Below are 24,821 nucleotides of genomic sequence, written 5' to 3'. Positions count from 1 at the left end.
AGTTTCTTCCCACATGCAATAGGTAGATTGGACACACTAAATTGGCCATAGGTGTAACCTGCATGGTGTGGAAGAACAACCATGGCAGGGCTAGCCACCCGGCAGTGTAAACCTTGGCTCTAGTTGATTGTCATTGTTGAAGTGACACCCTGACCCCAGGTGCAAGAATGGGGAAAAGGGATTGTGGATGGTGGATGGATGGACGGATATACACTAGATACAATGTGGAAGAGATGCCACATACTAGTGTAGAGAAAATAATGTGAGAAAGACAAAGATGCCTAACTGTCGAAGGGGAGAGTGTGCGGGATTATGTGATCTGTCCAGAAGGAAAGCATTTGCAAACTGACTCAGACTTGTGATTATCTTTAAGCGGAACACAGAATGAGGGGTATAAGGTGAGATCTTTAATATTAAGTAGAGAGTTATTCCCAGAGTTTGGGGCCTAGGATGCAGAAGGCAAAGTTAGTGCAATGAAATCTGGTTCTGGGACACTGAAGAAATGGGCAAGACTTCTTACATTGTAAATGGGGTGTCGTCTGAATATGTTGGAGGCATGGGTAAGGAAGGAGTGTTCACTGAGGAGCTTGTAGAGTTGGAATCCAATTAGCAGCCTGGCATATTGTTGGACAGGTAACCAACTGGCTTTGTTAAGACTGATACAATAATGCTCATTTCCAGGGGAGAGGATAATGAAACAGCAGATAATTGTTTATAGTCTGGATGTTGGAGGAGGTTTTCTTGGATGTTGCTGCATGGTGTGGAAGAGCAACCATGGCAGGGATAGCCACCTGGGCAGTGTAAACCTTAGCTTGGAAGTCCACATTCAAGCTGTGGTAGTAGAATGCCTTTGCCTATGGCATTCCTGCTTGGTCTGGATAGAAAGGGGGAAACTTTATAGGACCAAAATAGGAGTGCATTTATTTCCTTCCATATTTGTTCTACATGAAGGTGAAAGTTTAGTGCAGGATCAAGCCTCATTCCAAGGTATTTGAAGGAGATGACTTGATCAATGGGTATTCAAGATAGTCATGGATAAGAAGAGATTGAGAGCCATTTTGCCATTTAGAGCAGGTACCAAACAGCACTGTTTTAATTTTGTAAGTGTTTAGAATTAGCTTTTTGCTATGAAAACTTGAAACATTCTCCAGTTGTATGTCCATCAAAATGTGTTCTTCCCTCTTCAGTCTTTTCATTTTGTCCCTAAACTAGATATAGACAAAATATTTTTTGTCTCAATTTTATTTAGTATTTCAAAATCGTGACTTTATATTTGATCCAACCTTAAAAATTCCCCTTATATCCAATAAACCACTTTCATGTAAAGTATCAGACCGTTGTGTAGATGAGAGGTTATTAGGTTTAGATGAGATCCAGGACCAGATTACAAAAGACTTGTTCCTGATGTAAGTGATTTATTCTGGTGTACACCTGCTTAATATATAGGTCTTAGACCAGAGTAAGTTGTGTCAAGAGCAAGTCATTTGGAATCTGGCCTCCCAAGTATCCTTAGTTTGGAGGTTATATTTGCCATTCTTTATGACTTATCAGCTGTGACAGATAATGCTAGCTGTTATGTCAAAGAACAAGTGGTCTAATAATTTGTTAGACTTGCTCAAAGGTAGAGAATCAGAATTTATTTCTGGGATTAGATTGCTTAGTCATTACAGAGCTTTTACCTTCAAGTTTGCTAATGGCAAGTCTGCTAAATGTGGCTACTAATCTAATATTTCCATTGTATCACAAATTGTGTGTATTGTAAGTATATTTTAAAGCAACTCCCATACCACATTTGATATCTGTGATTAAAAAATTGGCTTAAAACTTACTCTTTCTTAAGCTCATAAATATAACTGATAGTGGTACTAATACTTGTTGATCTAAATATGGTGTCATAAGTATTTATGTCATAAGTATTTATCTAGACTATATTATGTGGACTTGTACTAATGAAAAATGCATGTAAGAAATAATCAATTCAGCTACCAGAACATGTTACATTTATAAACATTTCACTCACTAAAGGTTGGGCATTTTAGTCCACCTCCATCTCAGTCTTACTAAATGCTCCAATGAAGCTATTAACATCAAAGTTCTTTTCCAAGCTGTTCTAATGCTATGATGATTGAAACAAGTTTCCTTACTAAATCTGGATGGATGAGTATCTGAACACATAATTAATGAGATTTCATTGGGGAGACTAAATGGTAATATATTTCTTCTTCTGTATCAAAGTACAGCTATGGTAGGTTGATTTTTAGTTCTCATTGAAATTCCGGCATTGGGGGACAGCAAGCAGAAAGATAGTTATGTGCAGGTGGGATATTAAGACTGCCCCATGCCATGTGTTCTTACTTTTGGAAGACCAATGTTTTGATGTGTCTAGACATGTATTAAGAACTCATAAGATGTCAATGTATTTGTATATTATCTCCCTTTTGTTCCATACACTGTGATACCTATCCCGTCTTCTCTTAATATATTTTGTTTTTCACTCATCATTTTATTGTTATTGATTTAAATGACAGCAAAGTATTACATTAAAAATGCCAGACACCCCCAAAGGAATGTGCTGATTAAAATGAGAAATAATATGAGTCAAAGACTGATCCACGTTGAACAACACAGAAGCTTTAGGAAGGAGGTATCATGGAACCATTGGTGCTTCAAAACATGTATTTAGGCTTAGGTAAGAGGAAAGAAAGAATCTCAACATTAAAAAACAGATGATTTATTAGCAGTGAAAATTGCTAACAAAATTAATACAGTAGGCTTTGGAAAGATGAAAAGATTGCGAGAGTTGAGCTATGCAAGATGTCAGACAGAAGAATATGTTTTACAATGGGAAAATTTAAGGTGTCAGTTTTCATAGTAACCAAGTATGAAAAATTTCAATTACAGTGAGAGAAGCAGAAATTATTAATAATTCTAAAAAGGGGTGAGTGAACGAAAATTGTAAGACGTGGAGTAATGATCTTTCACATGTGAAATGTGTCAAGTATCCACAAAGGGAAAATGCCAGAAGAATTGCCATCTGCAGATATGTCATGTATCATTGAAATCTTAATCTAAAAAATACAAATAAAAACAAATTTTAATATTCATCAAGAATCAATATATTACTTTCAGTAATCAGAATAAAAAAAACAAAAAAATAATCCTTGTTTTCCCACCTTTCTCGACTAGTTTAGACGAGTATACAGGCATTGCTGTATTCTGGGCTGTGGTGTAGTTCCTGTGTTGTCCATTACCTTACTTGGATAGAAGGAAGTTTCTTTGCTCACCAGTGGGAGTGGGGAGCCTTGAGCAGCCTACCTGTCCTTGGGGGAAGTGACCTCAGCACAAGAAGCTGTAGTAATTGGTTGTTTGGGACCATTCCTAGCTCTTTTGTAGTTCACTGCTTAAAATCCGCCTCTGGGAATTTTTTTCTGGCTATACTGCTCAGACAAGCTCCACGTGGTTTTACAGAGTGGTCCTAGCAGCAAGGAACTCGAAAAAGCGACTACCTTCTGGATTTAAGTATCTTTGCTTTTTTTTCACTGGAAATAGCTTCTGTTGCTTACTTTGAACTAGCCTGAACTGTTTTGTTACTGATTACTGCATTTAATTTAAAATCTGCACTTAAAGTTACATTTAGTCGAATTTAATCGAAAGTTTGCTTGTTTGTTTGTTTAATTTAACTGTGGAGGCTGCCCACTAAAGTGTGCTAGCTTGTGTAACTAATCACTGTCTCTGCATTTTCTGTGTGTTTCTACAAAAAAAAAATAAATAAATAAAAAAATAATCCTTGTTTTCCCGCCTTTCTCGACTAGTTTAGACCAGTATACAGGCATTGCTGTATTCTGGGCTGTGGTGTAGTTCCTGTGTTGTCCATTACCTTACTTGGATGGAAGGAACTTTCTTTGCTCACCAGTGGGAGTGGGAGCCTTGAGCAGCCTACCTGTCCTTGGGGGAAGTGACCTCAGCACAAGAAGCTGTAGTAATTGGTTGTTTGGGACCATTCCTAGCTCTTTTGTAGTTCACTGCTTAAAATCTGCTTTTGCACGGCTTTGCGCGGTCGTGCGCATAGCAGCGCCGGTTATACAAGGTTAAACTTGGTTAAACTTTTTCTGGCTCCGCCAAGTCTGCTCTTCAATTTTTCCCTTAGAACTGTTCTACTTGCAATCTAAACAGCCTATACTCTATCTGAAAAGCTCAGCACTTGCTCCTAAAGCATTTTTTACACAGGTAAAGCACTCTTAAACAAAAAAAGTACTTCATTCACCTAAATTCTGTTGAGTACCCATTTCCCTATAGGTCCTTTCTGACTCAGTTACACAGCAATCTTTTTCACTATTTCTAGCATGTCGAAGGGTCGGTTGCTGGCGTCCTCTCCTTTTCAGCTGGTGAATCTGGGAATCTTGAGGCAATGTTACAATTGCCTCATGTACACAGACAACCCTCTCCTCCTCCCAACAAATACAAATATATGCGAGAGATGCAACTATATAGCCAAACTGGAGGCTGAGCTCTCTCAATTCAGTAATGGCAAGACCAGTCAGGAGGAGAAGGTAACCACGCACACCACAAACCCAGTCTCACATAGAACTAACACAACTGCAAACCAAACACATAAACACACAAAAACATACTCGGTGGCGCTGATTAAAAATCTACCAAAACAACAGAGGCCTCCAAAGCAGACACCCAAGCAACCACCACCTCAAGACATAGCACATGCAACACATAGTTCACAAAGTCAGTGTGCTAAACAGTCACAGCCCTTAAGGCCAAACAACATGCCAGACACACTTGTAATCGGTGACTCCATAGTCAGACACACTGATGTCCCGCTCACCAGACTGAACAAGGAAAAGGTCACAGTAAGCTGCCTGTCAGGAGCTAGAATCTGCCACATAACACAAGCACTCAGGTCACTCCACAGCAAGTACAAGTATGACTCAGTCATTGTACATGCCGGTGTGAACGACCTGAGACGTACCTCCCTGGACTACATGAAAAGAGACATAGAGGAGCTCTCTGATTATGTAGCCCAGGCCGGTATGACCCTGACCCTGAGCAGCATCTTACCCTCACCAAGAATGATGCCACAGTATAAAGACAAAATGATCAGTTTTAACAATTGGCTTAATTACTGGTGTCATTCTAAGGGGATCCAATGTCTGTCTGCTTGGGATGATATGCTTGACAAGCCACGCTGCTTCGCAAGGGATGGCTTGCACCTGTCACCCCTGGGCTTCCGGATATTGGCCAAGGCTCTTGCCACCCCCATAGTGCCTTTTTTAGGCAAGGCTCAAATGACAACCCTACCGCCCTAGAAAACACAAATGGAAAAAAACTAAGGGTAATGCTGCTCAATGCCAGAAGTCTAAACCTCAAGATGCACGCCCTCGAAGCCCTCCTCAGTATGGAGAACATCGATGTCTGTGCAGTGACTGAAACCTGGTTCAAGGCTCCTGAGACCACCCCAGCACTATCAGGTTTTACCTCATATCATGCTTTCCGGCCCCAAAACTTGGACCGAACCACAAAAGGAGGGGGAGTATCCATTTTCATCAAAGATACCCACACCTCCAGGTTAGTGGCAACACACGAAGCATCGGAGACGATCCAGGTGCAAATAACCATAGGCAAAACTGCCTTACAGTTTGTAGCATGCTACAGACCACCCTCTCAAACTCAGGAACCCCACACAGCCTTCCTGAAGACACTGGAGAGTATGAAAGTCTCTCCAAATACCATCATTTTGGGAGACTTCAACTAACCAAACAAAGACTGGGAACATTACTCAAGCCCCAACACCCTAGCCCAAAGGTTCCTAGAATTCATAAACTCAAATGCAATGGAACAACTAGTCACCATTCCCACAGGAGGAGACAATATACTAGACCTGATCATCACAAACATGGGGACAAAATGCTCCACACCGGAAGTATATCCCTCTTTGGTAAGATCAGACCATAAATTAATCTCACTGGAAATCCACATCCCGCCCCCACCCCCTGCACAAAAGACCACAGTGAAGAACTTCTCAAAAGCAAACTTCACACTTCTTAAGACTGAAGTGGTATCCATCAAGGCCCCTGGGCCAGTGGAAACCACAACCCACACTGCTGAATCCTTTGCAAATGCCTTCTATGGGCACCTTCAAGAATGCATGGATCATGCAATCCCAAATAAAACCAAGACCCATTCCCCAAAGGCAGGCGCCGGTCTGGTGGACCCCAGCCATAAACAAACTTTACAACAGGAGGAGGAAGCTACTACATGACAGAGCAAAATCCCTAAAAGGGAAGGCATCTCTGATCAGTACTAGCAAAAAACTACGATCACTCATAAAATCATCCAAGGCCAACTTTGAGAGAAAAATCGCAAAAGACACAAAAGACAATCACAAGGCCTTCTTTAGCTATGTTAGAAACCTGGGTGGAAACTCCCAGATATGCTCAGAGTTAGTCCAAAATGACACAAAATACACTGAACCCACTGACATTGCCAACATTCTGGCAGACAGGTTCAGTGCAAATTTCTCCTCCCCCTACCCCCCAAAAGGAGAACTTACCATCCCAGCAGAGTGTAGCCTCCCTAACATCTCAGATGCCCAGGTGAGAGCCGCCCTCTCTAAAGCTAAAAGCACAGCATCAATGGGACCGGATGGTGTCCCGGGCTGTGTGCTACATGAACTCCAAGAGGAACTAAACCCACACATAAGGCTGCTGTTTAATCTTAGCCTTACTACAGGATATGTACCCAAAGAGTGGCGTACGGCAACAGTGGTCCCACTTCACAAGGGCGGTGCTTCTACGGACCCTGGAAATTACCGCCCCATAAGCTTGACAAGCCTGGTCTGCAAAGCTATGGAGAGGATCATTATGGAACTCATAAACAAAGACATTGGGGACCTACAGACATTGGATCCCACCCAATTTGGCTTTGTCAAGGGCAGATCCTGCCTTTTGAACTTGGTCGACTTTTTTGAAACAGTCACTAAGGCCATTGATGAGGGTAAGGCAGTTCACACAGCCTACCTTGACCTTGCAAAAGCCTTTGACACAATACCCCACTCGGGCATCATAGACAAACTCACCAGCTTAAATGTAAACCCATATGTCACAAGATGGGTTGCAAACTGGCTCAAGGACAGAACCCACAGGGTCAGAGTTGCTGGCGCTATGTCAGACTTTAAGCCAGTCACAAGCGGTGTCCCACAGGGCTCAGTCTTGGGACCCCTCTTGTTCGGCATTTATTTTTCCGAGGTACAGGCAAACATAGGAGGATTGTGGCTGACAAAGTTCGCAGATGACTGCAAACTGGGCGCCATAATTGATACTCCAGCGGACACAAACATCCTTCAGAGAGGCCTCATAGAAACGGATAATTGGTGCCAGAGCCATGGCCTTAAGCTGAACGCCAAAAAATGTATAGTCATACCCTTTGGGAAAAACAAGGTACCGACAAATTACCACATAGGTGGTAATCCATTAAGTACGGAAGAGGTAATCAGGGACCTAGGGACCCAGGTTGACAGTAACCTCTCATTTGACGCTCACATTGCCAAAGTGGTTAGGAAGACCTTCTATATTGCCCACCTTATCATGAAGGGTTTCACATCTAGATCAAGAGAGGTCATTGTGCCCCTGTACTCTTCTCTTATCGGGCCAATGATTGAGTACAATGCCCCATTTGGGATGTATCTCACCCGACACCTGCAGCAGTTGGAAAGACCCCAAAAGTTCCTCACCAAGAGGATAAAGGGTCTTAAACATATGTCATATGCTGCCCGACTGAAAAAACTCCAGCTCTATTCAGTCGCATACCGCCTACTCAGAGGTGATCTGTGCCTGACGTACAAGGCCATGTCCAATCCGGAATTAATGGACATGCTCCACCTCAAAAAATCCAAATCCATCAGAGCCACGAGAACAAGAGACTTAAACCTCAACACAGAAATAAATAGGACGTGCTGGAGGGACAGATTCATAACCCAGAGGCTCCCTACACTCTGGAACAGAATCCCAGTCCATGTTAGGCAGACCCCTCACTGACTCTATTCAAGAGAAATCTCGACGAGTGGATGGGAGATCGTAGGTTTACCCCGGGGGTCATCTCTGTGTCATTACTAGACAGAGGCACAGTAAACTAAACCCTAAAATGTCGTAGTATTCTCATCCTAAGGGGTGGTGAAAGCCACACACACTCTGGCTAGGCTTATAAATGCCCTAGGGCAGATAGCCTAGTACGAACCTATGAACCTATGAACTTATTTGTTAAATATAGTCTAAGAAGTCTGGTTAACAACAGAAAATTTGTTAACTCACGATGCCTGTTTACCCAGTACATTGACAATCCTTTCTTCTGCTTACTGGATAAGCTAGACATCAGGCTTGATGATTTTTTTTTTCTTTTGTAGCCACCCATTTTGTGAGATGTGTGACAACCCAACTGGACCAGTAATCAAGGGGCTCCAATCCTCACTACTGGAACCTGTGGGGAATGTTCACTGGGAGGATAACAGGTACATACACACAGCATTTCCAGATGCAGCTCTCTGCACCAAGCACAATTTCCCTTAACAGCACGCAAAGACCACAGTCAGTCCAAGGCTGGTTTCTCCCTCTTTCTCCATATCACCAAAAAGACTCCCCACTGGCACACCTATAGATTTGAGTCCTTAGCCAGGTTTCCAAGCCAAGTCCTCCAACACTCTCTCTGTCCAGCCAGTGCTTTGTGTCCCTGCCCACATAGCTGACACACACACTCTTGGAGAGATTTGTTTTACACACATGCACACCTGGGAAAGGCTGGCACAGGTTTACTAGCTATGCCCTCTTCTGCCCAGACTATAAGGTAGTTACCACTGCCACCAGAACCTCTCACCAGCTACTTTAAGGCCCTTAACAAAGGGTGTCCAATTTTACTTTGTAATATTAATACTAATACAAATAGCAGTTTGACCAAGAGCAAGGCTATTAGGAGTGACTACCACAGTGTCACCAAATAAATATGCAAGTACTCTCAGAACTTAAATATCTCTACAAAGATCAGCCACAATGAAAAGGTTTAAATATATTTAATAATACATAATAAAATAACAAGAAAGTACTACATATATATTCACAGTGCCACCAGAGTTCAGAATCACAGGAAATATTTAAAACATTGAATGACAGTCTCATACGAATAAAGAAAAACAATATCTAAACTAAGTTTCACTATATATTTAAAGAACAGGAAATGACGGCTCCTTTGTCAGAGGAAGTTTGGCACAGCCAAACGAAAGCAGTTACTGCATTTGTTTCTTTGTTATTTTAAATGTTTTTAAGTCATTGGTGTGATTCGGAATATAATTAAATCTTTTTTACTTCAGCCTGTTCGGTTTTGTTTGGATTATTGGTTTACAGTGCTCTTACTGCCTTGGTAAATTTCACTATATGCCTGACTGTATCTAAGAGAGTTACTATACCCTAATAATTTACATAGTAGAGCAAGGCAGATGGTATGGTGAACAGACTTACTTGTTGTTGTCAGGCCCAGGACAGAATACAGAATGCTCTGTCTATCAAAATAATATCTAAAATATTACTGAAGGAATAGCTTGTAGAATGACATCACTTCTTGTCATCTGACTTCTAGTTCCTGAGCAAAAGCTCTATTGCTAGAAGCTGGCAGCATTTAGCACCTACCTGTCAAAATACACACAACAGCTTTCGCTCAGATCTTTGGCAGGTGCTGAAAGTCATAAAATAATTGCATTCTTCCACACTTCAAGACTAGTAATTAGTTCTCCCCAACGACAATACAGAAAGCTTCTTAGTCCAGACTTTGTGTCTCTGGATGCCTTGAAACATGTGAGATAGAATCTTTATGGCCTAGCCTATAAAGTGATTTAGTTTCAGATATTTTTCTAAAGTTTACTGGACTAAGGTTAACCCTCCAGTTTCCTCTGTTAAAACATATACATTTAAACAGTTGCAAAAGTGCATGTACATTTCTGTTCTCTCCAGTAATGCACACTGTGCATACATTTCAAACACAAGCACTTTACAAATACCTTTTCAACATAAACATCTGTACAAATCAGTTTGATATACACATGACATACAGTTCTAATACATTAGTAACACCAGTATCTTGTATGAATCAGTTTGATATTCGCAAATGACATAATTTACAAAATTTCAGCTAGCTGTGCTGGCAGTACCTCATTTTATCACACTTCCTCCCCTTTGAACCAAGCTAGTTTTTTAAGTGCTCCTTGAGAAACATTGCTTGAAAGGGATGAGTTTATCTGGGAATACATTACCCCATACCCTGTCTTGAGAGCCCATAGTCTCCACCTTAATAGCTTGGCATTTTGCTGACTGGCTTGATGTAGCCATGTTAACAGATTGTGGTCTGTAACTACAGTGACTTTCCTTCCATATAGATAAGGCTGAAGTTTCTGCAGTGCCCATACTATGGCTAGACATTCCTTTTCTGCAGCTGCATAGCATTCCTCCCTGGGTTGGGTCTATGGCTGAGATACACCACTGGGCGCTCTTCACCCTCTGAGGAAACCTGGCTGAGTACAGCCCCTACCCCTAGGTTTGAAGTATCTACCTACACAACAAATTATTTGCTGCAATCTGGACTGGCTAACATGGGGTCCTCCTAAAAGCTTCTTTAAGCTTCTGGAATGCCTGCTCAGATGCTGGGGTCCATACTACCTTATCTGACCTGTTTTTCCTTGTCAGGTCTGTGGGAGCAGCTATGGTACTATAATTAGGGACAAACTTTCTGTAGTACCTTAAAAGGCCCTCACCTGCTTTTATTAACAGGGGTAGGCCATGCCTGAATGGCTTCCACTTTGGCAGGTTCTGACCTGATCTTACCACTGCCCACTCTATGTCCCAGGTAGGAGACCTCTGCCATACCCACCTGATACTTACTGGGCTTAATTGTCAACCCTGCCCTCTGTAGTCTACCCAGCACCTCCCTGACATGCTGAAGGTGCTCTTGCCAGGAATGGCTGTAGATGGCAATATCATCCAGGTAAGCAAGGGCAAAATCTGCTTATCCTGCTAGGGATATAATCTACCGGCCTCTGGAATGTTGCCAGGGCAGTTTTCATCCTAAAGGCTATCTTCTTAACTCAGGCAAGCCGAAAGGAGTCACAAGCTGTTTCAAGCTTTTTTACGCATTTGTTGTTTCTGTTATTGTTTTCAATGCATGGGATATGCTTGCAGCAGATACAGACAAGTTAATTTACAAGGCATTAAAATACATATGATAAGACTAAGGTATTTATATTTGGTGAAAACAGTTAGATGTATGGATTGTGGCAAAGCAGGCGTTGTGGTAAAAATGACATAGGAAAATAGTATTCCACTTAATGGGCATCATGAAGCAACATATATGCTCAGCATGAAATTTGAAAAGAAAATGCCAGAAAAAGTGGGAGTGGGACCCAAATGCAGAAATACATTCAGGAAGAAAAGATAGCAGGTCCATTTATGAATAATCTGCAGACATGATTTGGGGTGTCAGCAATAGGGTTATTGCCCAGGAATCAATAAATCAAGGGGAACAAAGGTTAATTCATCATTTACCTTACCAAAAAGGGAGATGGTAAAGTGAAGAGACAGATGAGGAAAACACATCAGTATCTTACTGTTGATATGATAGCTAAGGCAGTGCAAGCAAAGACGAAAGAGAAGACAAATAAAGAAGGCAAATAAAGAAGCAGCTTTTAGACTCTTGCTCACTTACAAGCAAAGATCAAGGGTTGTTGGGTATAACGTTTGGGGGACATGATTATACAAATAAATACATGTCTTTTGGGCATATGATGGCATGTACCCTTTTCAAGAAATTCCTTGCATTCTTGAATTGGATAACAGGATAAGTAGTGGATGTCAACAGCATTATCCATTATATAGGTGATTTGTTTTTCATAGAAAAAAAGAGCCTGAGAAATCCAATCACTTCATAGCTGTACTCAGTTTTGTGAAAAACTGGAAATTCCCTTAGGTTACTGTGAGATAAGACAGCTCATTATCTTGCATATATAGGCAGCAAAGTAGGAGTATTTAGGTTATCCAAAGATAAGTTAATGAAAATGGCATGCACAGAAAGTTGCATCCAAGTACAGTTGAAGATGTTAACAGGATTGCTAAACTCAATGGATAAGATAATACCGGTAGGGAGAGTTTTCATGAAGAGGTTGCCAGGAAAATGGGTGGGATGTTCATGGCACAATCATTGAATTACAGCAAACACGGATATGAAAGAGGCTTTAAGGGTTTGGCTGACAGTCCTAAAATAGTGCAATGGAGGACCTTGGACAAGGGAGAAAGCTGCATATCGATCCAGCAAGGAACACTGGGTCACTACTGTAACAGTAGCAGTGCTATATGACTGACCTGTGTAATTAGGAAACAAAATACGTTTTAGGGTAGGTAACTTAGATGTAGATAATGCAGTCAAAGTTCAGTTTGGCTATAAACACTTTTGCCACAACCTATGTGGCATTTCATGTTGCAATGCTTGGCATTGGAAGCATTTGTGACAGAACTGCATATAAGGGCTTCAGACAGCTTCTTAGCATACTTTCATTCCTATCTAAATCAAAAAGCTGGCAGCAGAAGCTGTATCAGCAGTGAACTATGTTTCATAACAACTGTGTCATCTGCAGGTATGCAGATGTGAAGCACAATAAACATTCATTGTGTATTAATGTAACTGTATTGTACAGATCAGTGACACACAACTCTCTCTCTCTCTCTCTATATATATATATATATATATATATATATATATGTATAGATATATCCTTTCAACTAAATAAAGTGTTGCAATAGTAAGGAAAAAGAAAAAGAATGAAAAGAAGTCCAAATTTTATATGAAAAGTCTGATATTCAAGGACATCGGTGTGTACAGATGAATACAAAAGTCTTATTTAGACCATGAATGTTAACAGCATTCATAGGATATTTGATGCTTAAGAGACAGTGCAGTCAAGCAAGACTACCAGGGAGACCATTGTTTTGTCACACACACAACAGTTTTCCAAAGGATGAAATACACTTACTAGTGGTAAAGTCCAAGAAAGGCCAGGAAGGAAAGAGTTACTGAATATTGTTGTGCCTTACTTATGGGATGTACTGGGATATAGAGATATGCATAAAGGAACAGCAGAGGGCTTTGGTCTAGAAGGATAACCCGATTTTTGCCTCCAACAAGGGACCCCACTAATTACTGGTTTTGGGTACTGCTTTACAGAATATACAGGCTTGGAGTTAAATAGATACATACTGCGTTTATACCAAATAGGGGTATTGTCACATACATAGTGGGTGTGAACATTTATAGAAGTTATTAAGAACATATTAAGGTGGAGATCCAGAGCATACAGTTCATATTTGTGGTCATATTTATTGCACATATTGTTCTTTTGTTAAATAACCTAGAAATTATGACAAAAAACATACAGGCCATTCTTGTACCAGATATTTACAGGCATGGTTAATGTGCAGATAGGAAGCAGGCAATGTAGGCTTGAACCTCTTCACACCTGCTCAACTAATGGGTGAACTTTACAGGCATGCAGCATCTCCGGAAGCAAATGAAAATGCCTAAGGAGCTTTTGAGAGTACTTCATACCATAGTAATTAATGATTTAAATTAAAACTCTGTACAGAAAATGAATACATGCATATGTTTTTTGTCATAAATTTTCTGCTGTGCAATACTAAGGCTTCAGTGCCATTCTGTGGAGTATATTGTAACACATTATATCATAAAACATGCTTTAAAGGGACTGTCATACTAACCCATACTGCCATGGTTTTGCTTTTCACAGCCTTGCTTTTACACACAGTGTACTTTGTGTTTTTATAATATGGCAATACATATAGGTTCATAGGTTCATGGGTAGGTACTAAGCTATTGGCCCTAGAGCCTATATAAGCCTAGCCAAACGGTGCCCTGGCTTTTGCCACCCAAGAAAATTATTTTCCTGTGCCCCTGTCAAGCAGAGCCACAGAAGTGATCCCCGGGGTGAATTTCCTATCTCCCATCCAATCATCAAGATTTTTCTTGAAGAGTGCTAATGATGAGCTTTGTTTGATATAGATAGGTAGTATGTTCCAGAGTATGGGAAGTCTCTGGGACAGAAATCTATCCCTCCAGCATGTTCTGTTTATTGTGGTGACAAGGTTTAGGTCCCTAGAGTGTGTACCTCGGAGAGATTGGGATTTCTTTATGTGAAGCATGTCCAACAACTCTGGGTTTGACATAGCTTTGTATGTTAGGCAGAGATCGCCTCTGAGTAGGCGATTTGCGATAGAGTAAAGCTGGAGTTTTCTGTGGCCTTTCCAGTTGTTGTAGGTGTCTTGCGAGGTACATACCAAAAGGGGCATTGTACTCTATAATGGGTCTAATGAGTGATGAGTAAAGGGGAACAATGACCTTTTTTCCTGGATAAGAAACCTTTTGTGATGAGGTGTGCCATTTCCTGACTACTGTGGCGATGTAATTATCAAAGGAGAGACTACTGTCCACCTGTGTTCCAAGGTCTCTTATCACAGTTCCAGTGTTAAGTAGACTACCACCTATGTGGTAGTTCATGGCTACAGAGTTTTTACCAAAAGGGATGACAATGCACTTTTTGGCATTGAGCTTGTGGCCATGGCTTTGACACCAGGCATCTGTCTCAGTGAGGCCGTTTTGTAGGATGTCCACATTGTTAGGAGTTTTGATTATGGCTCCTAGTTTGCAGTCATCTGCGAACTTTGTTAGCCAAAGACCTTCTGCGTTAGCCTGTACTTCAGAGAAGTAGATACCAAACATGAGAGGACCTAGGACTGAACCCTGGTGGTACTTCACTTGTCACTGGTCTGAAGTTGGATTTAGAGTCTGCTACTTTCATAGTGTGGGATCTGTCAGTGAGCCAGTTGGCAACCATCTTGTGACATAGGAATTTATACTGAGTTTAGTGAGTTTGTCTATAATTCCAGAGTGGGGGATGGTGTTGAAAGCCTTGGCGAGATCTAGATAGGCTGTGTGAACCACCTCACCCTTATCTACGGCTTTGGTGACCGCTTCAAAGAAGTCCATCAGGTTTAGGAGACATGATCTGCCTTTTACAAACCCGAACTGGGTAGGGTCCAGAGTTTGGAGATTACCAATATCATTGTTTATATGTTCCATGATGATACGCTCCATAGCCTTGCAGACCAGGCTTGTCAGGCTAATGGAGCAGTAGTTTCCGGGGTCCGTGGTGGCTCCCCCTTTGTGGAGTGGGATAACTGTTGCTGTGCGCCATTCAGTGGGCACAAAGCCTGAGGTGAGGCTATGATTGAACATGGTACTTAGGTGGGGTGCCAGTTCGTTCTGTAGTTCATGTAGAACGCAGCCTGGGATGTTGTCAGGTCCCATGGATGCTGTGTTCTTGGCTTTGGAGAGTGTGTTTTTTACCTGTGCAGCTGTGATTACAGGAACTTTGCATTCTTTCGGTATAGAGATGGGCCCTTTAGGGGATGAGAGAGGGGTAAAGTTAGCACTGAACCTATCTGCCAGGATGTTGGCATTGAGATTCTTGACATAGCTATAGAATGTTTTGTGGCTGTCTTTAGAATCAGTGGCGATTTTGTTTTCGTAACTAGCTTTGGAGGATTTTATGAGGGATCTCAGCTTCTTACTGAGGCTGACCATGGAGTTCCTCCAATCATTGGATTTTACTCTTTTTTTGCAACAGTTTCTTTCTTCTGTTGTAGAGTTTGTTTATAGCAGGGGACCACCAGATTGGCTTCCTTTTTTTGGAGGATATCATCTTGGTTCTGTTAGGGATTGCATGATCCATGCACTCGTGTAAGTGCTTATAAAGTGCAATTGTATAGGATTCAGCAGTCGTACCTCTATTGTCCATCAGCATGGGTGTTGTGAAGTTTGCCACTTCTGTCTTAAGAAGCGTGAAGTTGGCTTTGGAGAAATTTTTTATGGTGGTTTCCCTAATGGGGGGTGGGGTTGAGATGTGGTTGTCTAGGGTGATTTGCTTGTGGTTGGATCTGACCAATGAGGAATTAACCTCTGGTGTGGAACACCGGTTGCCCATGTTGGTAATGACCAGGTCTAGGATATTGCTGCCCCTGGTGGGGGTGTGGATAAGTTGATCCAAGGCATAGGAATTTATGAATTCCAGAAAACGTTGAGCACAAGAGTTGGTACATGAGTAGTTTTCCCAGTTAATGGTGGGGTAGTTCAAATCGCCCATTATTAGGGTGTTAGGTTGTACCCCAATATTTTCCAGAGTATCAAGAAATGAGGAGTGGGAATCCTGGGGCATGGTGGGGGATCTGTAGCAAGCTACAATTTGCATTGCAGTCTTGCCCAGAGTTAGTTGCACTTGGATAATCTCAGATGCATTATGCTGAGCAACTAGCCTGGAGGTGTGGATATCCTTAATGAATACGGACACGCCTCTGCCTTTGGTGCTTCTGTCCAGGTTAGGTGGCCGAAAGGTGTGATATGAATTATAGCCTGGTAATGCAGGGGTGCTCTCTGGAGCCTGTATGCAGTAAATATAGTAGTTTTTTTCTGTCTTCACTTATAACACCAGTGCTCTGAGACATTTACTTATTAGATATGCCTTTGTTCCTTTCTTACTGAATTGTTCTCATTTATGCTAACATAAGCTGCTAAATACACCTTGTGGTGCATTTAAATCTTATTACAGGCACAAGGACCTAATCTGCAGATTTAGAAGTATTCAGAGTTGTAGTTCTAGCAAGTTTGCATATGACCCCTCTTCACTGTCTTAAGTGGGGTTCAGAAATAGCAGCTCTGTTCAGTTATGTGTGTGTCTAACATGTAAGATTACATAAACATGGTAGGGCAGCTTTTTAAACAACTTCTAGTATTCCTTCTTATCCTTTTATAAATATTATCTCAAAAACACAAAATGAGAGTACTTTGTTTATGTACTACTGCAGAAAAGTGTACAATTTTTCTTTATAAAGATTTTTTAAGCAAATAACTTCAGAAAAGTTTAATTTCAGTTTTATTTGTGTTTTGCAGCACATTACTAACCTCAGCAAGAGTGCATTAAACTACACCTTTGTTTAGTATGAAGCATAGCTGTCAAATAAAGCTAACTACATTGCAATTTATTTTAATGTATTTATTTGTTTACTGGGTACGTAGGCTGGTCCAAGGACTGCTTTCAGCTATGTCCAATACTACAAGGTCATGGGTACATAGAAAATATGTATGCATATATATATGTGTGTGTGTGTGTGTGTGAATAGATAAGTTACAAGATCAGTAAAGTCACTGAAACATATCTAAGTAATTGACTGTTTTCACTGTCCAATGCTATATAAATTGCCAGTGGATGACCTACATCCACTCGCAGAGTACAGTACTGATCTAACTCAAAAAGAACCACTGCACAGTACAGATAAATAGCTTATTTCCAAGACAGATGAGAGTAAATTATGACAGCATTACCATACCTAGTACTAGATTGAGAATTACATTTCCAACAGGTGCATCTACATCCAATTATAATTGTATTAACTGATAATTAACTAAATATAAGCACCTCTTCATGCATAATATTAGAGCAGTGACTGCCAGTAATTAATACCAAGCAAGACATATTAATATTGTTAAATCACTGCAATCGCTTATCATGTTATGTGCAGAAACTATAGGTCAAAAGGAAAGTCTGGCTAAAGTAAACTAAAAGGCATATGAGCAAATAATTTGGAGGTTAATTGGACATTCAATGGACAGTTGGAATATTCAGATGAGGAAGAAAAGAAAATAATTATTTCGGCTACAACAAAATGTAAAAACATTCTAATGACAGAGATCACTCATAGGCAGCCAAGAATATACTAGTTAATGCCCAAACCATTTTTCCAAAGGTAGTCAGACTTTGCAAATAAGCAAAGGAGGAAAAACAGGCAAAAAAGTCACTGCAAAGGAAGCATGTCAATATACTCCTTTCTACTGGAAAGCAACTTGAACACTAAATATAAGCACCTCATCATACACAATGTCAGAGCAGTGACTGCCAGTAATAAAAGGAAAGGCAGTGTTGAAAGGTAAACACTGTGGATGTTGTAAGAAAACAGACAAGCAACATAAAAACACTTAAGCTCAGGCAGATAATAAGTGGTGTCAGCCTTGCTTGATATAAAAGCCTTTGTCCATATTCATTGAAAAAGTAGTCCCATAAGCAGGAGACTGGTAAATTCTGCTACAAAAACAAAGTGCAATTCAGTATTACAATGGATATTGTGACCTGAGTTAGACAATGGTTTTGAAACATTCTATAATGAGGTGGGAGGTTGGCATAATGGTTAAGGTGTTTACTTTACAAACACAAATTGCAGGATTTGACTCTCATATGGAATACTTGCCTAGGCTTAAAATGGTCCACAAGGACAGTTAGACTAGTACTAATCTATGAACCTATTATCCTGAAAATCAGTGTTCAAGTCTCTTGGGTGGGAGGCTGGTATAATGGTTAAGGTGTTTACCTTATAGACACAAGGTGCAATGTTTGATTTTTACATGTGGTAATTGACTAAGCTTAAAATGGCCCACAAGGGCCATCAGTCTAGTACTAATCTATAAAACTACAGACCCATAAGTCTTATATGTAAAGCCATAGAAAGTATTATCATGGAGATAATCATTACAGATATAGTAAACCTCCATACATTGGACCCAACCCAGTTTGGTTTCATCAAGGGCTGATCATGCCTACTCAGCCTGGTGGACTTCTTGAAGAAGGTCACCAAAGCAATGGATGAGTGCAAAATCATTCACACTGCCTACCTTGACCTGGCCAAGGCATTTGACACAATACCCCACTTGGGCATTGTTGACAAACTCAATAGGTTGGGAACAAACCTGTATGTCACCCAGTGGATAGGCAACTGGCTCACAGAGAGGACCCAGGAAGTTAGAACTGAGGAGTCCACCTCTACAAAGATGCCAGTCACAAGTTTGGACCGCTCCTTTTTGACATTTATTTCTCAGAAGTCAAGGCCAATGTTAGTGGTCTTTGGCTGACTAAATTTGTAGATGATTGCAAATTGGGAGCTGTCATTGAATCTTACACTTATCATATTGACAATACACCCCTTAGGGTTGACCCAGTTGTCAGGGACTTAGGGACACACACAGATAGCAATCTAGTCTTTGACCATCATGTGTCTACAGTGGTGAGGAAATCATTCTGTGTTGTGCAACTTATAAACAAAAGTATGGCAACTAAGTCCAAGGAAGTCATTATTCCACTGTATTTGGCATTTGTCAGACCTGTCATTGAGTACAATGTCCCCTTTGATATGTACCTAACCAGGCATATCTAACAATTGGAACGTCCACAAAAATTTCTCACTAAAAGAATACAAGGTGTGAGTAAAATGTCCTATGCAGACTGCCTCAAGGCTCTATCCCTGTATTCTGTCTCCTACAGGCTTTTGAGAAGAGATCTATGCCTGGCATATAGGGCATCGTCAGACCCCACTCTGATGGATCTCCTGCATATCCACAAAACAAACAGCACCCGAATTACCCATTCTGAAGACATAAACCTTGCCTGTGACATAAGTAGGACCTGCTGGAGAGATAGCTATGTATACCAAAGACTACAGTGTCTATGGGACAGGCTCCCCATCCATGTGAAGCACAGTTCCTCCCTAACCAATTCAAGTGCAGCTTGGACAATAGGATGGGAATTGAAAATTTACCCCTGGATTGGCACCTATGTCTCGAATGGACACAGATAACCTGTAAATGGTTCATCTCCCTGGCCCGTGCTTACACTTATCAAGGGTATCAGAACTTGTCAGAGATTTGGGATGCATGGCTAGGCTTAAAAAGGCCCTTGTGGTTGTTAGCCTAGTAAACACCTATGAACCTATGAGAGTTAAAGGTACATCCCATATACAGTTTTGAGCCAAAGTAAAAGAGGAGTATGACACAAACCTTTAAGATATCAGAAGAACAGACTCAAAAGGATAGCATCTTTAAGTAAAAGAAATGCATGAGAAAAAGAAGGCATAATGTGAGGACACAGAGTTGACAACTCCGGGACAATGTAAGAAAGTGCTTTCTTTTTAAACAGAGATTGTAGTGATATATAGAAAAGTCTTTAGTAGAAACATTTGGAGTCACAAGTGTGACAGAATTCAAGAATTTTAGGAAAAACATTTAATAATTCCAGTAGGTAGTAGAAACATTTTCCTCTAAGCTTTCTACAATCTGCAGCTTTCAAAGTACCTCAGCAAATAATATTGTAGACCATATTTTTTGCCTGACAAAACATTAACTCCCACTAGTTTATTATTTTTAACTTTTTATATCAACACATTTATGCTTTAGTTGATGGTGTTTTCATTTATATATGGTGGTTTTCACACCACAACATGGTGCTACACTTTCTTGCAGCTTGTCTTTCAAAGCTGGAATTCAGGATTATGTCATTTCATTATTGAATCATGAACCAGTTGTTGAAGGGTCTCATCTGAATGCTATCCTTTCATAAGAGTGGAAAAGTCGGAGTTTACAGACGGGGGATTTCAGTTGCAGTAGCTTAGGTAGAATAAAACAGTAACCAACATATAACAGCTGCCTCTGCCTAATGAGTTTCTCTAATCTTTATGTGGTTCGGTTTTTATGTCCATTATAAAACCTACCTGAACTACCATGGCTGTCTTGCTGCCCTTTCCCAGGGAGTCCTGAAGTAAATAAGTCAGCTTGGAGTTGCGGAAAGGCACATGGGTATGCTTTCCTTTCAGTGCCTGAATGACGTCCCCCAGAGCCAGCAGAGATTTGTTGATATTTTGGGCCTCTTTCAGGCGGTCACCTTCAGCTCCTGACTTCCAGACCCGTTCAGATCCAGCAAGGTCAACCAAATTTAGTTTTCCTTTACCAAAAAGAAAAAACATCTGGCCATCAGTATTACTTTGCTCAATGTTCTAAGTAGTTAAATAGTCTCATCAATGTGCTGTAAGTAATACAAGCAAATGGCAGTTGATTTATCAGTTGCATTGAACCCAACTGTGTTCACTTCGCAAGATATATATATATATTGATGATATTTCATTTTACTTAGTTACATGTTTACATAATTTACTTATTATATCTCATTGTTAACCAGTATAGTTTTGTTGAACGTGACACATTTCATTGAATTCTCTGATAGAAAAGTTCTTTTAATACATAAAACATTAGGAAAACATTCAGTTTACAAGATATACACTGACTAATAAGCAGATTAAATGACAAGACATATACTCATTCATTTTCCAACACCTACTTTACCCTCCTCAGCATCAGAGAAGAAATTCTGCCTATCTGAGCACTATGTACATGACAGAGAGACAGTCCTGTGTACACAACCCCCATACTTTGACAATTGAATTATCTGTAACTTTTCAAAGATTTCCAACATTTTGGAGGTCTAAAATATCACAATCTGCCAGGTAAGGGCATTGTCTACACATTCCACTCTTATAAGTTCCTTTAGGCTTGTTACTTTCTATGTTAACATTTAATTTCCCACCTTTTATTTGTGCAAAATGGAAAGGGTTCTAAGAAGGAGAATTTATGAACATATTAATGATATTAATAAAAAAATTGAAACCAATGCTTTTTACAGACATTCCCTAGAATGCAGCGACAGTAGTTTTATATTTCGGGTTTTGGAACAAGTGGATCAAAATCCAAGGGGCAGACAGTGGGAAACTCTCTTAGAATATCGTGAATTACTCTAGCAGTTGAAGCTGAACACCAGTAGTTTCCCCAGATTAAATGACCAAGTTACCTGAGGAGGTGAAGGATTCAGTCACCTCTCAGCTGGTTGACCCTTCAATCAATGTCTAATTCATAAATATTGGAAGAGATTATGGAGCTGTTGGGTTTATTCTCTTGTAATATTTCAGAAGTAAAGTGGAGAAGTTTTTTTTTTTTGGGGGGGGGGGGTCAACAGAATCTGGAAGTTAGAGAGCCAAGCCTCTAGAAAGAGGAGGGATTCTTCTTTGAGTTGCTGTAATTTTTCAAAAGTTTTATTTATTATTATTTTATTTGCATTTATTTATTGGGATGGTCCACTGGGCTGAAGTGAGCCCATTTTCAGTGGAGGCCTGAGAAGAAAAACTCCCCATTAAACAGCACATACAAAAGAAGAGTAATAGTTTAATAGACATGTCAAGACTCACAGCTGATTACACAGAGGTAAAAGCTTGACATTAACAACTACATTCAATACAGTACAATATACGAGACAGACGAATACATAAGTCAGAAGTCACAGTTGAATATATTAAGGTAAACATGTCAATATCATAACTTCAAATAAATTATTAAGTATACTAACAACTTGTGAAGATAAATTATGCAAGAATATCAATAGCGATGTTTCCTAAAATACAACATGGGTGTACCTGTCAATCATATCAAATCACAAATACAATATAGGAGTACATGTCAATCATGTCAAATCAATATAGTTATCAAGTAGGTGATACAGCACACTAGGCACAGAAGATATTTTTATGAGTATTCATACTAGTAGAAGAAGAGTTCAACTTGACAGAGAGTAAGTAGATCTAGGTGATAGTAGTGGTAAACTGGAAAATCAGGTTTTGAGAGGTGCAGAATGGGGACTTGTGGAGTGCCATAGAATACAAAGGTGTTGTTGTAGAGACTTTATGAAAGAAGAAGCATTCCTGATAGCCCTTAATGGTAATGGGAGGGCGTTCCACTGTTTGGCGATCGAAAAAGAGTACAGCATCTGGCCAGTAGAAAGGTTTGATTTTTTTCTACTTTCAGAAGTTGGTTTTCAGATCCGAGAGGTCTGTTTGAGTGATAGGGAGTAATTACAGAAGTAAGGGTTGGTCAGTCTGAGGGTTTGAAGATAATTTTGTGTACTGTTGTTAATTGTAAGTATGTAAGGTAATGTGGGAGTTCAGGAAGTGTAAGGAGGAACAGTGAAGGGAGGAGTATTTAGCATTAATTGCAAACTTGGCTATTTTATTGTAACAGCTGAACAGATGAGTACTTATTTATCTGCATACTGTACAATAGAGACATTTTTGGTGGATTTGTATAGGTCATTAATTTAAATATTAAACAGTTGGTCCTACGATGGAGCCTTGTAGAGCTCCTACAGATAAAGAAAGAAGGAAGGAAGAAGGAAGGAAGGAAGGAAGGAAGGAAGGAAGGAAGGAAGGAAGGAAGGAAGGAAGGAAGGAAGGAAGGAAGGAAGGAAGAGCTGTCGCTGGTCCATTTGACTGACTGGTGACTATCAAATAAGTAACTGGAGAACCATGAAACAGATGGACTGTCCATTCCAAGGGAGAAGAGTCTGTTAAGAAATTTAGGATGGTACACCATATCAAAGGCTTTGGACAGGTCAAGGAATACTGCTGATACTAGTTTGCCAACATTATTGCGCTGGTTTGTTTGAGTACAGAAATTGAGGAGTGCAGTGATTGTACTGTGATGTGGATGGAAGCAATGTTGGGTAGGAAAAACAGATTATTTTCCAATATAGATTTTAGTAGTTGGGGATGGATGCATTTCTCTACGATTTTGGCTTGGGGGGGGGGGTGAGACCCGCAATGAGCCAATAGTTGGTGAAGTCCATATAGTGCTTACCTTTGTGAAGTGGCAAAATGTAGGATTTCTTCCAGAGCAGATGGACAGAGCTCTTTTTGATGGATAAGTTGATTAGAATGCTTACTAGGTAAGTTACTGTCTCTGCTGCTAGTTTAATATATTCAGGAGGAAGGTTGTCTGGAGCAAGAGTGGTAGGTTTAAGTTTGATGAGAAGTTTTTTTGATAAAGCGGGGTTATATAGGTTTGAGAAATATAATATTTGTTGTTGAACATACTCTTACATAGGTATAGAAGTACTTGTGACTTTTAAGAGTGAGGCAACTGTTTGACTGAAGATGGTTTTGAATTCACTAACGATGCTTTCTGTGAAGTTGGTTGTTCTGGGAGTTGGTTGATGCACATCCAGGATGAATGAGTTTGTTTATTGATGACCAGATCATTTTAGGGTTAGTATGACCTGTATTTTGTTGACTATTGTAGTAGGATCTTTTACCTGATTTGATCTTATTTTGGCCAGATTTCTAAGCTTTTTGTAAATCTGGATATTGAATTAATTTCTGTTTTGTTTCCAGTAAATTCATGGTTTGTCTGTATTGGTCATTAGTAGCTTTGTTCATTTTTGTTAACCAAGGAAACGGGTTGAAGTTAACACTTACATTTCTAACAGGGGCATGGTTGTTGAGGATATCTAGGAAAGTACTATTGCAGAATGATACAGCTTCATCTAGTGCCAGTTGGTCATTTTTAAGGGACTGTTAAAGGTATCTTTATCAAAGTTAGATGTGTTGAGAGACTGATTTATGTGGTATGTTTTTGGGGTAGATGATAACTCTTTACAATACATGTGGCTAGGTGGTTATGTAGATTGTCTGGTAGGGAGCCGGTGGAAGTAATTTTAAATAGAAAATTTATCAGGACCCAGTCCAATGTGCTTTTTCTATTACTGTTTTTGTCGTATCTTGCTGAGGTACTATAAGTTGAGTAAATCCATAAAGGTCATGTTTTTGTTGGAGGATGTATTTTTTACTGTTAGCCAATCAATATTAAAATCTTCCATTATGATGGTTTCCTGATAGGGAGATAAAGAAACCTACTAGAGGAGCTCCTTGGTTGTGTCAATATTATTTCCGGGGGGGGGGGGGTATATACTCTGATAGTAGTTATATATTTATGGTTGTTTATTTTCAGAGTAGCCATCA

At 40.1% G+C, this 24,821-nt stretch overlaps 1 protein-coding gene across 1 annotated transcript in view; it reads right to left on the bottom strand.

The window, feature by feature from the left end:
* LOC122797784 (kinesin-like protein KIFC3) overlaps positions 1-24,821 on the bottom strand; it is a gene marked incomplete at its 5' end in the record, with an annotated part of 595,169 nt that overhangs the window by 23,333 nt on the left and 547,015 nt on the right. The window contains one exon of the mRNA XM_044066305.1: positions 20,697-20,926. Within this exon, the coding sequence (XP_043922240.1) occupies positions 20,697-20,926 (230 nt within the window). The remainder of the gene's footprint in view (positions 1-20,696; positions 20,927-24,821) is intronic.

This window comes from Protopterus annectens, chromosome 3.part1, assembly GCF_019279795.1.
Source record: "Protopterus annectens isolate FY-2018-M chromosome 3.part1, PAN1.0, whole genome shotgun sequence".
Classification (NCBI taxonomy): domain Eukaryota; kingdom Metazoa; phylum Chordata; order Ceratodontiformes; family Protopteridae; genus Protopterus; species Protopterus annectens.
This window is presented reverse-complemented; position numbering and strand designations above follow the sequence as displayed.